The sequence below is a fragment of the Stenella coeruleoalba genome (genome assembly GCF_951394435.1).
Source record: "Stenella coeruleoalba genome assembly, chromosome: 7".
Lineage (NCBI taxonomy): Eukaryota > Metazoa > Chordata > Mammalia > Artiodactyla > Delphinidae > Stenella > Stenella coeruleoalba.
This window is the reverse complement of record NC_137153.1, coordinates 111497493-111514465: the sequence shown is the minus strand read 5'-3', so window position 1 is coordinate 111514465 and position 16973 is coordinate 111497493. Positions and strand designations below refer to the sequence as shown.

The window sequence follows — 16973 nt, the reverse complement described above, 5'->3', positions numbered from 1 at the left end:
TCCTGTAGTTGATGTCTACTCTCATAGCATTGTGGTCGGAAAAGATACTTGATACGATTTCAATTTTCTTAAATTTACCAAGGCTTGATTTGTGACCCAAGATATGATCTATCCTGGAGAATGTTCCATGAGCACTTGAGAAGAAAGTGTATTCTGTTGCTTTTGGATGGAAGGTCCTATAAATATCAATTAAGTCCATCTTGTTTGATGCATCATTTAAAGCTTGTGTTTCCTTATTTATTTTCATTTTGCATGATCTGTCCATTGGTGAAAATGGGGTGTTAAAGTCCCCTACAATGATTGTGTTACTATCAGTTTCCCCTTTTATGGCTGTTAACATTTGCCTTATGTATTGAGGTGCTCCCTACGTTCGGTGCATAAATATTTACAATTGTTATATCTTCTTCTTGGATTGATCCCTTGATCAATATGTAGTGTCCTTCTTTGTCTCTTGTAATAGTCTTTATTTTAAAACCTATATTGTCTGATATGAGAATTGCTACTCCAGCTTTCTTTTGATTTCCGTGTGCATGGAATATCTTTTTCCATCCCCTCACTTTCAGTCTGTGTGTGTCCCTAGGTCTGCAGTGGGTCTCTTGTAGACAGCATATATACGGGTCTTGTTTTTGATCCATTCAGCCAGTCTGTGGCTCTTGGTTGGAGCGTTTAATCCATTTACATTTAACGTAGTTATCGATATGTATGTTCCTATTACCATTTTCTTAATTGTTTTGGGTTTGTTATTGTAGGTCTGTAAAGGTTTTGATTTATCCGTTGAATCTGAATGAGATTCTTGCTGGGTAGAGTCATCTTGGTTGTAGGTTTTTCTCTTTCATCACTTTAAATATGTCCTGCTACTCCCTTCTGGCTTGCAGAGTTTCTCCTGAAAGATCAGCTTTTAACCTTATGGGGATTCCCTTGTATGTTACTTGTTGTTTTTCCCTTGCTACTTTTAATATTTTTTCTTTGAATTTAATTTTTGATAGTTTGATTAATATCTGTTTTGGTCTGTTTCTCCTTGGATTTATCCTGTATGGGACGCTGCACTTCCTGGACTTGACTGACTATTTCCTTTCCCATATTAGGGAAGTTTTGAACTATAATCTGTTGAAATATTTTATCAGTCCCTTTCTTTTTCTCTTCTTCTTCTGGGACCCTTATAATTTGAATGTTGGTGCATTTAATATTGTCCTAGAGGTCTCTGAGATTGTCCTCAGTTCTTTTCATTGTTTTTTCTTTATTCTGCTCTGCAGTACTTATTTCCACTATTTTATCTTCCAGGTCACTTATCCGTTCTGACTCAGTTATTCTGCTATTGATTCCTTCTAGAGAATTTTAAATTTCATTTATTATGTTATTCATCATTGTTTGTTTGCTCTTTAGTTCTTCTAGGTCCTTGTTAAACGTTTCATCTATTTTCTCCATTCTGTTTCCAAGATTTTGGAGCATTTTTACTATCATTACTCTAAATTCTTTTTCAGGTAGACTGCCTATTTCCTCTTCATTTCTTTGGTCTGGGTTTTTACCTTGCTTCTTCATCTGCTGTGTGTTTCTGTCTCTTCTCATTTTGCTTAACTTACTGTGTTTGGGGTCTCCTTTTAGCAGGCTGCAGGTTCATAGTTCCTGTTGTTTTTGGTGTCTGCCCCCAGTGGCTAAGATAGGTTCAGTGGGTTGTGTAGGCTTCCTGGTGCAGGGGACTGGTGCCTGTGTTCTGGTGGATGAGGCTGGATCTTGTCTTTCTGGTGGGCAGGACCGTGTCCGGTGGTGTGTTCTGGGGGTGTCTGTGACCTTATTATGATTTTAGACAGTCTCTCTGCTAATAGGTGAGGTTGTGTTCCTATCTTGCTAGTTGTTTGGCATAGGGTGTCCAGCACTGTAGCTTGCTGGTTTTTGAGTGGAGCTGGGTCTTAGCGTTGAGATGGAGATCTCTGGGAGAGCTTTCGCCATTTGATATTATGTGGAGCCGGGAGGTCTCTGGTGGACCAATGTCCTGAACTTGGCTCTCCCAGCTCAGAGGCACAGGCCTGACACCCGGCTGGAGCACCAAGACCCTGTCAGCCACATGGCTCCGAAGAAAAGGGAGAAAGAAAGAAAGAAAAAATTAAAATAAAGTTATTAAAATTAAAAAAATTATTAAAAAGTAATAAATTAAAAAGTAATAAAAAAAGAAAAGAGAAAACAGAAAGAAGAGAGCAACCAAATCAAAAAGTAAATCCACCAATGATAACAAGCGCTAAAAACTATACTAAAAAAAAAAAACAACAGAAAAAAAACCCTAGGACAAATGTTAAAAGCAAAGTGATACAGACAAAATCACACAAAGAAGCATACATATACTTACAAAAAGAGAAAAAGGAAAAAAATATATATATAAAAAAAAAGGAAGAGAGCAACCAAATCAATAAACAAATCTACCAATGATAATAAACTCTAAATACTAAACTAAGATAAACATAACACCAGAAATAAATTAGATGCAGAAAGCAAACCCCAAGTCTACATTTGCTCCCAATATCCACCACCTCAATTTGGGGATGATTCTTTGTCTATTCAGGTATTCCAGAGATGCAGGGTACATCAAGTTGATTGTGGAGATTTAATCCGATGCTCCTGAGGCTTCTGGGAGAAATTTCCCTTTCTCTTCTTTGTTCACACAGCTTCTGGGGTTCAGTTTTGGATTTGGCCCCATCTCTGCATGTAGGTCACCTGAGGGCACATCTGTTCTTTGCTCAGACAGGTGATGGTTAAAGTAGCAGCCGATTAGGGGGCTCTGGCTCACTCAGGCCAGAGGGAGGGAGGGGTATGGAACGCGGGGTGAGCGTGCGGCAGCAGAGGCCGATGTGATGTTGCAACAGCCTGAGGCATGCTGTGTGTTCTCCCGGGGAACTTGTCCCCGGATCATGGGACCCTGGCAGTGGCAGGGAGCACAGGCTTCCAGGCGGGAGGTGTGGATAGAGACCTGTGCTTGCACACAGGCTTCTTGGTGGCTGCAGCACTAGCCTTAACGTTTCATGCCTGTCTCTGGTGTCTGCGCTGATAGCCGCAGCTCGCACCCATCTCTGGAGCTCATTTAGGCGGTGCTTTGTATCCCCTCTCCTAGCCCACCCCAAAACAATGGTCTCTTGCCTCTTAGGGAGTTCCAGACTTTTTCCCGGACTCCCTCTGAGCTAGCTGTGGCACACTAGCCCCCTTCAGGCTGTGTTCATGTAGCCAACCCCAGTCCTCTCCCTGGGATCTGATCTTTGAAGCCAGAGCCTCAGCTCCCAGCCCCCGCCCGCCCTGGCCAGTGAACAGACAAGCCTGTCTGGCTGATGAGTGCTGGTCAGCACCAATCCTCTGTGCAGGAATTTCTCCACTTTGCCCTGTGCACACCTATTGCTGCACTCTCCCCTGTGGCTCTGAAGCTTCCCCCCTGCCCACCACCTGTCTCTGCCAGTGAAGGGGCTTCCCAGTGTATGGAAACTTTTCCTCCTTCACAGCTCCCTGCCAGAGTTGCAGGTCCTGTCTCTATTCTTCTGTCTCTGTTTTTTCTTTTTTCTTTTGCCCTACCCAGATACGTGGAGAGTTTCTTGCCTTTTGGGAAGTCTGAGGTGTTCTGCCAGCGTTCAGTAGGTGTTTCATAGGAATTGTTCCATGTGTAGATGTATTTCTGTTGTATATGTGGGGAGGAAGGTGATCTCCACTCTTACACCTCTGCCATCTTGAAGGTCTCTCCCTGTTTTTATTTTTATATGTTCTCTAAGAAAAACGTTTTAAAATATATTTTTTATTTTTCTATCTTTATTTTACTCTTTTGTTTTGTGTTTCTTTGGTTTTGTTTTTCTTTGTTTTCTGTTTTTATTAGTTTTTTTTTCATTGTTTTCATTTTGGGGTTCAGCTGTTTGTTTTCTTGTTTTGGGGGGTTTTTGGCCTTTTTTTTTTTTTTTGCTTGTCTTTGTTTGGTTTTGTTTTTATCATTTGTCTTGGGTTTTGTTTGTTTCTCTTCTTTTGCTTTTTTTCTTTCCTTTTTTTTTGGGGGGGGCCATGCCATGCAACTTGCAGGGTCTTAGTTTCCCTGCCAGGGGTCAGGCCTGAGCCCCTAGGGTGGGAGCGCCAAGTCCAGGACTGCCAGAAAATTCCCAGCCCCAGGGACTATTAATTGGGGTGAGCTCTCACGAGGTCTCCACCAAGATCTAAGATCTCACAACTGCCTGCATGCTCCACTGCTGGATGCCTCAGGCCGAACAACCACCAAGACAGGAACACAGCCCCACCCATCAGCAGACAGCCTGCTTAAGGTCGTACTAAGCTCACAGACACCCCAAAAAATACCCCCTGACACAGCCCTGCCCATCATAGGGACAAGACTCAGCTCCACCCACTAGAGCTCAGGAACCAGTCCCTCCCTCGAGGAAGCCTACACAAGCCCCTGGACCAACTTCACCCACCAGAGGGCAGACAAAAGAAACAAGAAGAGCTAAGACCCTGCAGCCTGTAGAAAGCAGACCACAAACATAGTAAGTTAGACAAAATGAGACGACAGAGAAATATGTTTCAGACGAAGGAGCAAGGTAAAAACCCACAGGACCAAATAAATGAAGAGGAAATAGGCAATCTATCTGAAAAAGAATTCAGAGTGATGATAGTAAAGATGATCCAAGATCTCAGAAATAGAATGGAGGCAGAGATCGAGATGATACAAGAAATACTTAACAAGTACCTAGAAAAACTAAAGAACAAACAAACAGTGATGAACAGCACAATAACTGAAATGAAAAACAGACTACAAGGAATCAGTAGCAGAATAACTGAGGCAGAAGAATGGGTAAGTGAACTGGAAGATAGAATAGTGAAAATAACTGCCACGGAGCAGAATAAAGAAAAAAGAATGAAAAGAAATGAGGACAGTCTCAGAGACCTCTGAGACAACATTAAACAAACGAACATTCAAATTATACGTGTCCCTGAAGAAGAAGAGAAAGAGAGAGGGTCTGAGAAAATATTTGAAGAGATTATAGTTGAAAACTTCCCTAACATGGGAAGGGAAATAGTCACCCAAATCCAGGAAGCACAGAGAGTCCCAAACAGGATAAACCCAAGTAGAAACACGCCAAGACACATATTATTCAAACTAACGAAAATTAAATACAAAGAAAAACTAAAAGCAACAAGGGAAAAGCAAAAAATAATGTACAAGGGAATCCCCATAAGGTTATCAGCTGATTTTTCAGCAGAAACTCTGCAGGCCAGAAGGGAGTGGCAGGATATATTTAAAGTGATGAAAGGGAAAAACCTACAACCAAGATGACTCTACCCAGCAAGGTTCTCATTCAGATTCGACAGAGAAATGAAAAGGTTTACAGACAAGCAAAAGCTACGAGAATTCAGCACCACCAAACCAGCTTTACATCAAATGCTAAAGGAACTTCTCTAGGCAGGAAACACAAGAGAAGAAAAAGACCTACAAAAACAAACCCAAAACAATTAAGAAAATGGCAACAGGAACGTACATATTGATAATTATGTAAATGGATTAAATGCTCCAACCGAGAGACACAGACTGGCTGAATGGATAAAAAATACAAGATGTGTATATATGCTGTCTACAAGAGACCCACTTCAGACCTAGGGACATATACAGACAAAGTGAGGGGTTGGAAAAAGATATTCCTTGCACATGGAAATCAAAAGAAAGCTGGAGTAGCAATACTCATATCTGACAAAATAGACTTTAAAATAAAGACTGTTACAAGAGACGAGGAAGGACACTCCGCAGTGATCAAGGGATCAATCCAAGAAGATATAACAATTGTAAATATTAATGCACCCAACATAGGAACACCTCAATACATAAGGCAGATGCTAACAGTCTTAAAAGGTGAAATCGACAGTAACTCAGTAATAGTGGGGGACTTCTACACCCCACTTAACACCAATGGACAGATCATCCAGACAGAAAATTAATAAGGAAGCACAAGCCTTAAATGACACAGTAGACCAATTAAGGTAGACTTACTTGATATTTATAGCACATTCCATCCAAAAGCAACAGAATATACATTCTTCTCGAGTGCACATGGGACATTCTCCAGGATCGATCACATCTTGGGTCACAAATCAAGCCTCAGTAAATTTAAGAAAATTGAAATTGTATCAAGCATCTTTTCTGACCAGAACACTGTGAGATTAGAAATCAGTTACAGGAAAAAGAAAAACTGTAAAAAATACAAACACATGGATGCTAAACAACATGCTACTAAATAACCAGTGGATCACTGTTGAAATCAAAGAGGAAATAAAGAAACAAATGACAGTGAAAACATGATGACCCAAAACCTATGGGATGCAGGAAAAGCAGTTCTAAGACAGAAGTTTATAGCAATACAATACCACCTCAAGAAACAAGAAACATCTCAAACAACCTAACCTTACACCTAAAGCAACTAGAGAAAGAAGAACAAACAAAACCCAAAGGTAGTAGAAGGAAAGAAATCATAAGATCAGAACAGAAATAAATGAAATAGAAACAAAGAAAGCCATAGCAAAGATCAATGAAACTAAAAGCTGTTCTTTGAGAAGATAAACAAAATTGATAAACCGTTAGACTCATCAAGCAAAAAAGGGAGAGGACTCAAATCAGTAAAATTAGAAGTGAAAAAGGAGAAGTTACAACTGACACCACAGAAATACAAAGTATCATAAGAGAGTACTACAAGCAACTCTACGCCAATGAAATGGATAACCTGGAAGAAATAGACAAATTTTTAAAAAGGTACAACTTTCCAAGACTGAACCAGGACAAAATAGAAAATATGAACAGACCAATCACAAGTAATGAAATTGAAACTGTGATTAAAAAATCTTCCAACAAACAAAAGTCCAGGACCATATGGCTTCACTGGTGAATTCTATCAAACATTTAAAGAGCTGACACCTTTCCTTCTCAAACTCTTTCAAACAATTGCAGAGGGAGGAACACTCCCAAGCTCATTCTATGAGGCCACCATCACCCTGATACCAAAACCAGACAAAGATATCACACACACACAAAAAAAATCACAGACCATAATGTTCTGGTGAACATAGAGGCAAAAATCCTCAACACAATACTAGCAAACAGAATCCAATAACACATTAAAAGGATCATGCACCATGATCAAGTGGGATTTATCCAAGGGATGCAAGGATTCTTTAATATACACAAATCAATCAGTGTGATACATCGTATTACAAAGTGAAGAATAAAAACCATATGATCATCTCAATAGATACAGAAAATTTTTTTGCCAAAATTCAACACCCATTTATGATAAAAACTCTCCAGAAAGTGGGCATAAAGAGAACCTACCTCAGCATAATAAAGGCCGTATATGACAAACCCATAGCAAACATCATTCTCAGTGGTGAAAAACTGAAAGCATTTCCTCTTAGATCAGGAACAAGACAAGGATGTCCACTCTTGCCACTCTTATTCAATATAGTTTTGGAAGTCCTAGCCATGGCAATCAGGGAAGAAAAAGAAATAAAATGATTACAAATTGGAAAAGAAGAAGTAAAACTGTCACTGTTTGCAGATGACATGATACTGTACACAGAGAATCCTCAACATGCCACCAGAAAATTACTAGAGCTGGTCAATGAATTAGGTAAAGTTGCAGGATACAAAATTAATGCACAGAAATCTCTTGCATTCCTATCCACTAATGATGAAAAATCTGAAAGAGAAATTAAGGAAACACTCCCATTTTCCACTGCAACAAAAAGAATAAAATATCTAGGAATAAACCTACCTAGGGAGACAAAAGACCTGTATGCAGAAAAGTATAAGACACTGTGAAAGAAATTAAAGATGATACCAACAGATGGAGAGATATACCATGTTCTTGGATTGGAACGATCAATATTGTGAAAATGACTATACTACCCAAAGCAATCTACAGATTCAGTACCATCCCTATCAAATTACCAAGACCATTTTTTACAGAATTAGAACAAAAAATTTTACAATTTGTATGGAAACACAAAAGACCCTGAATAGCTAAAGCAATCTTGAGAAAGAAAAATGGAGCTGGAGGAATCAGGCTCCCCGACTTTATACTACAAAGCTACAGTAATCAAGACAGTATGGAACTGGCACAAAAACAGAAGTATAGATCAATGGAACAGGATAGAAAGTCCAGAGATAAACTCACATACTTATGGTCACCTAATCTATGACAAAGGAGGCCAGAATAAAAAATGGAGCAAAGGCAGCCTCTTCAGTAAGTGGTGCTGGGAAAACTGGACAGCTACATGTAAAAGAATGTAATTAGAACGTTCCCTAACTCCATACACAAAAATAAACCCCAAATGGATTAAAGACCTAAATGTAAGGCCAGAAACTATAAAACTTTTAGAGGAAAACATAGGCAGAACACTGACATAAATCGCAGCAAGATCTTTCTCGACCCACCTCCTAGAGTAATGAAAATAAAAACAAAAATAAACAAATGGGACCTAATTAAACTTAAAAGCTTTTACACAGCACACAAAACTATGAACAAGACTAAAAGACAACCCTCAGAATAGAAGAAGATATTTGCCAACGAATCAGCTGACAGGGATTAATCTCCAAAATTTACAAACAGCTCATGCCGCTCAATATCAAAAAAACAAACAACCCAATCAAAAAATAGGCAGAAGACCTAACTAAATAGACATTTCTCCAAAGAAGATATAGAGATGGCCAACAAACACATGAAAAGATTCTCGACATCACTAATTATTAGAGAAATGCAAGTCAAAACTACAATGAGGGGGCTTGCCTGATGGCGCAGTGGTTAAGAATCCCCCTGCCAATGCAGGAGACATGGGTTCGAGCCCTGGTCCGAGAAGATCCCACATGCCACAGAGCAACTAAGCCCGTGCACCACAACTACTGAGCCTGCCCTCTAGAGCCTTTGAGCCACAGCTGCTGAAGCCCGCGCGCCTAGAGCCCATGCTCCGCAACAAGAGAAGCCACCGCGAGAAGCCCGCGCACCACAACGAAGATCCAACACAGCTATAAATAAATACATACATACATACATACTACAATGAGGTATCATCTCACACCATTCAGAATGGCCATCATCAAAAAATCTACAAACGGTAAATGCTGGAGAGGGTTTGGAGAAAAGGGGACTCTCCTACAGTGTTGTTGGGAATGTAAATTGGTACAGCCACTATGGAGAACAGTATGGAGGTTCCTTAAAAAACTGAAAATAGATACATGCACCCCCGTGTTCATTGCAGCACTATTTACAATACCCAGGACATGGAAGCAGCCTAAATGTTCATCGACAGAGGAATGGATAAAGAAGATGTGGCACATTTATACAGTGGAATATTAGCCATAAAAAGGAATGAAATCATGCCATTTGCAGAGACGTGGATGGACCTAGAGACTCATACAGAGTGAAGTAAGTCAGAAATAAAAAAACAAATATTATATAATATCACTTATATGTGGACTCTAGAAAAATGGTACAGATGAACTTATTTGTAAAGCAAATATAGATACACAGATGTAGAGAACAAACAAATGGATACCAGCGGGGGAAGGGATGGTGGGATGAATTGAGAGATTGGGATTGACGTATATACACTGCTGTGTATAAAATAGATAACTAATGAGAACCTATGCACAGGGAACTCTACTCAATGCTCTGTGGTGACCTAAATGGGAGGGAAATCCAAAAAAGAGGGGATATATGTAGATGTATAGCTGATTCACTTTAGGGAAAATGAGTGATCGCACAATAGAGACCTCAGGTGAATTAATCAAATGATTAAAGTGAACATCATCAGAAATGGGATGAATTGAAATCTAAATAACAGAAAACATCAAACAAGTGAGTGTTATTTTACAAAATGGTTGGTCTCACTGTCAGGTTCATACAAATCCAGGAAAGACTTAGGAACTGTTCCTGACTGATGAAAACTAGAGAGTCACAGCATTTGAAGGCAACATGTGATTCTGAACTGGATAATTTTGCTATCCAAGGACATTATTGGCACAGTTGGCAACACTTGGTGGGATCTGAGGATTAGATGATAATGTTGTTTCAGTGTTAATTTCCTGATTTTGATGATTAATTGTTGTTATGTAGGAGAATGTCCTTTTTATTTATGTATGTTGGGACATAATGTGGGTAACTCTCAAATGGAAATAAAGTTTTTTTGTACTGTCGTGTGATTATTCTGTAAATTTGAGATTGTTTCAGAGCAAAATTAAACTTGTGTACCTGCACACGTTCATTTCTACCCCCTGAGAAATTTGAGTAACTTATGAATTCAGATTGAAACAGGATTTTACTTTGGGCCCATGCTCTTTTCCCTCTCCTTTAAATTCACTAACAAAGACAGCTGTGGAACAGGGGAGAGGGCTCCGGGTTTGAACACAGAAAACCTGTGATTAGCTCCTGGCTGTGCAACTTACCAGCTGGATGATTTGAGTCAAGTTCCTTTACCCTTCGGAGCCTTAGTTTTCAACCTGTAAAGTGAGGTAGTTGTGAGGCTCAAACACCTACCAAATGGGTACAAATGTAAGTTTATTACTGTTTTATCAACACAGAGAATTCCACAGGGTGGGAGAAACAGCTTTTGGATAATTCCGTAAACAGTGTTCTTTTGAGCATTTTAAAGGTGAACCTGTTTTCAGTCGAAGAATTTGTACTGCTTTGCATTTCATTTTGTGGCTCAGTTTCACTAATTAAAATGCACAGCCACCATCCTGTATTCCATGCTGTTGTAGTAGTTCATTTTTAACTTTCCATAATTGGAGGCTGCTGTGTATCCAGTGAACACTCAATAAAATTAATTGAGGGTAATGATGATGAAGACAAGATCTATAGTGTCATCGTTATTTCTCCCTACCACCCCCGCCCTGTAAGCTGGGGTTGTTTGCATTTAAAAGTTGTTGCTATGGAGTTGAGAGGATAGATTTGCTGAGAGCTTATGGTATATGATCCATAAAAGGCGGTCATGGTAGGTGTCTCACTAAGTAGAAAATGTCAAACTTGGTGTGGGCGGATCTGTTTGGCTCTTTTATGGAGCCTAAGCAGTGTCTTTTGTCCAACCCTACTTGAATATCAAACCTACTTCTGTTGTGTGCCCAGACCTCCCTGCAGGTCTCTGACTAAGGGCTCAGCCCTGCCTTTGTTACTTAGGCCTTTTATTTCTTTCAGGAGAGTCAGTGGAATGAGCTTCTTGAAACTCTGCACAAACTTCCTATCCCTGACCCAGGAGTATCTGTTCATCTCAGCGTGGTAAGTGGCGGCAGAATATTAGCAATCACTGAGAAACCTTTCCATTATTAACAGTAAGAGAGAGCCAAATGGGATTGTCTTCTGTCATCCGCACCTTCCCCACCTCCAAGTACTCTGAGACCTCAAGACAGGCCAGGGAGATGTATTTCTTTCTTTCTCTGGGATTCCATGAGAAATGGATCCCAAATGCCCCCAGGCTCCTCTCTTCCTGGCTGTCATCCCATCGCTATCGTCTCCTGAATGGCAGATGCTGGGCTTGGAATGGGATGGCTGACCCCTGCCTCCTCAGCCCCTGTGGGGCTCCTTGCCTCATGCTTTGCCCCCCTAGCACTGCTGTGTCTGCCCCTTCACTGAAGCCCATCCTGCCACCCCCGAACCTTCACCGCCTTTCCCCTGTTTACCAGGGTAACCCCCCTTAGCTAAGGTTTTCTTTTTTTGCCCCAAGCAGCTTGTACACTTTGCAGTACTTAGTCACAAAACACGTTGGAACAACCTGTTTTCCTGTCTCCGCCACTGGACTGTACACCCTCAAGGACAGGGATAGAGACTGTCTAGCAGAGTTCCTGGCCAGATCGTTTCCTTGAACTCTTCTATGTACATGCTATGTGGTCTGTAGTGTGCCAGGGTGGAAAAGCCTCTGAATTACAAATTGGGAGATTTCGATCCCCAAGTCATAGTTTTGCCAATGACCTCAGTGATCTTAATCAAAACCTTTAACTTCGTGGGTCTCAATTTCCTCATCTGTCAGATAAGGCATCAGATAAGGAGTTCTTTTCCATATTTCAGTTACTGCAGTTCTCTAGGTCAAACCCTTGTCACCACCTTCATCAGAATTCTCAGATGGATCCCCTTTGACCAGCTATTGATTATCCAGGGGCTATTTCCCCCGTGTTGTGGGGTCTGAATGTTTAAGAAGTGTTGTCTTTCAGCTTCAGTAGAACCAGGTACAGTGTTGGTATTCAGTGGTAATTAACTTGGTATTTTCCCTCTTAAAGAAAATGAACATATAGGGGGGTTTTTTCATGATGATCACATTGAAAGCAATATTACTGCCAATAACTAATAATAGATCTGTTATATACTAAGTTCCTAATTTATGCCAAGTATGCATCTCTAGTGTTCAAAACAACTCTACAAATAGATATTAGCATTCTCATTTCATAGTTGAGGCTTAGAGAGAAAAAGATTCTTGCCCATCCAAGGTCGTGTGGTTAATAAGTGAGATCGGGGCTTTTAAACCCAGGGCTGACTTCCAAGCCTATGTTCTTTCCACTAGGCCATGAGTGTTGAAAGAAAGGGAGGAAAGAAGGAACTGGTAGAGGTTTTTGCTCATTTTAATGGAGCATAGGAAGGAAAGAAACCTTTTTCGAGAAATTTGTGTAAGGAAGAGTGTCTGGAAAAGATGAAGAAATGAGCTTTAAACCTGCCCCAGTCATTGCCGCATAGCGAAGCAACTTTGCCTTTGTCTCTGTCCCTTTTCCTAAGCAGCTTGATCTCACCGTTTCAGTCTGTAATGACATCTGACAGGTAGCTGGGGAGTAGCCTGGGTGGGTCACCAGCTACTGGGGAGGAAGGGCCTCTCCTTCCTTTGAGTGGCTGCCAGGCCTCAAGGACAAGCCATCGCAGGGGCAGGAAGAACTGTTGGGGGTGGGGGCGGGTTGCAGCTGTTTCATGCCAGTGGTTTCTAGGAATGTTTCTGACCTCCTCTGGTCCCAGCATTTCATGGGCGATGGAGCAAGACAGAATCTCAAAGGACAGCCTGGGGAGTAGTTGGTTTTGGAATTGAGTAGGCTCACTATTTACAATCTGTTGCATTTGTAAAGGCAGATATTTTCTTCTTTCCTCTTCACAAGGAATTCCTCTCTCCATGTTGCATTTCTGAAGGGTTAGTCTCAACTGTATTATAGAGCCTGAAAAATTGAAAAATGGCAGTCTTGGACTTTCTGTCTTGAGTCACGAGAGAATGTTTCTGTGTGTCTTCTATAGGTGATTGAGAAAAATAGGAATATAAACGAACAGTTGAGAGAGTAATAATAATTTTCTATTAAAATACCATTTATGGAATGCTAGGCACTTCACATATATAACATTTATTCTTCACAGCAGTTCTGAAGTAGGTATTACAATTCCCATTTACAGGTTAAAAAATTGAGGTTCTGAGCTATTAAGTGAAGTGGCCTAAGATCACATATAACTATTAAGTGTCTGACTCTGTGGTCCCTGTCCTTTCTCCCTCACTGTGCCGATCCTTATTCTGTAACTCCATCACCATGTGGACTTCCATTACTGAACATTTCTTGGGACTCCCTTTTAGCCATTTGGTATAGAATTTGGTATCTCATGGCATGAAATTTAACCTGTATTTTACTTTTATTATTTTAATCCTCATTGTTGACTTGAATTAATTAACTAGTTTCCAGTTAGTTTCCCATAACTAATATGCTACATAATCTCTGTCATAATACTTCATAGATAATGTTTTGACACAAACCCACAGATTTTGGAATAGTGCACTGCAGGGGGTGTTTTTTAAGTTATCTTTTAATTTTTTTTTCTTTTTACTTTTCAGTTTATTAGTTTAATTCAAATGGCTTTAGCTATAATTTTCTCATTAAAAAGCACAGGTATAACAGTCTGTTATCGTGGAAAGGGCATAGCTCTAGTTATGCAGACCTGGTTTCAATCCTAGTTCTGTCACCTACTAGCTGTATGACCTTAAGTCACTTTACCTCTCTAAGCCTTAATTTACCCATTTGTAATATGGACATAATATCTATCTTAAATTTTGCTGTGGAAATTAGAGATACTATTTATAAAGTACCTGATATAAAGCCTTCCATGCAGCAGGTGTTCATAAATATCTGCTGAATATTAGACAAATAGCTTATACTGTTATTGTTGCCATTTTCGTTATTGCAGTTGTCCCCCAGGCCTTTCATTTCAGGAAGCCTGTACAACTCATTTTTCCAGAGATCTACTTATTTTGCAATTATCCAAGAATGGGGAGTGGGGAGAACTTCCTGAAATGTCACTTGGGGGTCTAGGTTTGAACTTTGGCCATGGCTAAGCTGACTTTCTCTGTATGTGACCCTTCCTGGCCTTTGCACAATCCCTTCTTTAATTGGCCAGCACCAGGCTCTTTCCATTCCTGCTTGCCATTGTTCTCTGAGTCTTTAGTAGCACGGAGGAGGTGTCATCAGTTCAGCCTGTTTTCATTTAACTCAGAGACACATGCTTGTTACAAACATGGAGATGCCTCCTTGAAAGTTCTCTGAACAGGTCAGGTTTTCAACTCCACTGAGTCTCCAGCTCCCTTCACTGGAATTTGCACTGGAAGTCAGGAGGCTTATTTGCAGAGCATGCATAGTGGAGAGACTTTCTCCACTGTTAGCCATCTGCAGTGTCTCAGGGCAGCAGTCCTTCCACTGGAGCTGTCCTTAACATCCCTTGGGCCTTCGGGGCAGATTTGGCCCACAGCTTGTAGATGGATATAATCTCAGGTGCTGAAATGAAATGGCAGGTTTGGTTGGTAAAGACCATTCCTAAGTGAACCTAGTGATATTTGGTCCCCAGTGTCCACTTGCCTCACCGAACAATAAATTATGAAGTCTGTAGCTTTCATGTGTTCAGAAACCTGCAAACATCGTAAAAGAATTTGGCCTTTAACTTCCTTGAGCTGTTCTTTTGTATCTCAAAGAAGTTCCTCTTTCATAGAAAAGAACTCCATCTACCAAACGAATGATTTAATGCATCTGGCTTTAATCCAACATTATCCTAAGGAAATATTCCATAGACTGTTCTCTATGAGTGAAACTCTGTTTCTTCATCTGAGTGAGGAATTATCTTCAGATCATTTACCTGATTTCTGAATAATGTGCTTGTTACATACTTTTGCAGAAATAAATAGCTTTTGTTTTTCTTTTCCAGCATTCTTATTTTACTGTGCCTGACACCAGAGAACTTCCCAGCATCCCTGAGAATGTGAGTACTTGGGCAGGGGTGGATTAAATTTTTATTCCTCTTTGTTTTTTTTACTAATTTTGAAAGAAAATAAAAGGATATATTTTCCCATTATAAAAATAATGCATTATGAAAGTAAAACCAAATAGAGAATATTTTAAAAATATAGAAAGTATAAAGACAAGGAAAGATCATTATTCATACTTCTCAAAGGTAATCACCTGTTAACATGTTGCTGTCTCATTGTAGTCTTTCTAGAATGTATTATTTACATAGTTAGAATCACCTATCACATAAGCATTTTGCCATTTCGTTCACAGTCATTTTTGTTGGCTGCATAATATTCAATTTGCTATGTAGCTTATTTAGCTATTTCCTCGGTGTTGTGAATTTAGGGGTTTTTAGTTTCTGCTGTTGTAAATAAAATGCTTCTATGTAAAGAACTTGCCGTATAAAGATTTCTTTATTAGGGTAGATATACTCAAGTAAAATTATGCTTCTACTACATTTCTATATTAACTTTTAAGAAAGTAAAAGTAATTGTGGGTAGAAGTGTGAGGACCCCCATTCCCACCTCTTAAAGACTTAGCAGTGAACTTGAGTCTGAGGGAGCAGCGGGTAATATTTGCCCTCTGAACAAGCCGAATGACGTTATCTAGCCTAGGCTTAAGACGTATTTTCAAAATGTTTTACTCGGATTGTGAATAGTACTACGTAGAATTAAATATAGAATCACCACCACTAAGGCACTTGGTTGCTTTTTAAATTGTGGCAAAATGTACATAATGTAACATTTACTGTTTTAACTGTCTTTAAGTATATATTTCATTGGTAAACACATTCACATTGTTGTGCAACTGTCACCAACATCCATCTCCATTTTTTCATCTTTCCCAACTGAAACTCTGTGGCCATTAAATAACCCTTTAAACAACAACTCATTTCCCTCCTCCTCCCATCATCACCTGACAACCACTATTCTCTCTGTCTCTATGAATTTGATTACTCTAGACACCTCATTTAAGTAGAATCATACAATATTTGTCCTTTTGTGTTTGGTGTACTTCACTTAGCATAATGCGTTTGTGGTTCATCCATGTTGTAGCATGTGTCAGAATTTCCTTCTTTTTTTAAGGCTGAATAATATTTCATTATATATACGTAACATACTACGTTTCATTTATCGGTTGATGGACGCTTGGGTTGCTTCCACCTTTAGGCTATTGTGAATAATGCTGCTTTGAACTTTGGTGTACAGATTGAACTTTGTGTTCAATCCTTTTGATTCTTTTGGGTATGTATTTGATTACTTTTTTAAAGTACTGGAACAAGTCAGGTAATCACATTTAATTAATGAAGTTAGGCTATAGTGTTGTGATTAGGTAACAGTCTTAATAAACTGGGATTGTCGAAGATATTCACAAAGTTTACTATCTATGTGATTAGGCTCTGGTGGAAAATATTGCTTTTTTCTGGTTTGACATTAAGTAATAAAAAAATCCACACCACAGTTACCATTTTAACAACAATAGCTAATGTTCATTGAGTACTAGTGCTTGTCAAATAAGGTATTCAATGCTTTACCTGTATTTTCTCATTTACCTCTCGTAATAAGCTTAGGTAGTCAGTACCCTAATTATTATTTTATATAAGGAAACAGAGGTCCTGAAAACTTAAGTAACATATTCAAGGTCCTACAGCACAGAAATGGTAGAACTGGAATTCAAACATTGATCTTTCTGATAC

The 16973-nt window shown here is 39.6% G+C and overlaps 1 protein-coding gene across 6 annotated transcripts in view; it reads left to right on the top strand.

The window, feature by feature from the left end:
- The window catches only part of DENND1A (DENN domain containing 1A), a 494445-nt gene that overhangs the window by 224319 nt on the left and 253153 nt on the right, over nucleotides 1-16973 (top strand). For all 6 annotated transcript variants that reach the window (XM_079927842.1, XM_079927841.1, XM_079927840.1 and 3 more), the window contains 2 exons: nucleotides 11187-11267; nucleotides 15195-15248. In XM_079927842.1, coding sequence (XP_079783968.1) covers nucleotides 11187-11267; nucleotides 15195-15248 — 135 coding nt within the window. The remainder of the gene's footprint in view (nucleotides 1-11186; nucleotides 11268-15194; nucleotides 15249-16973) is intronic.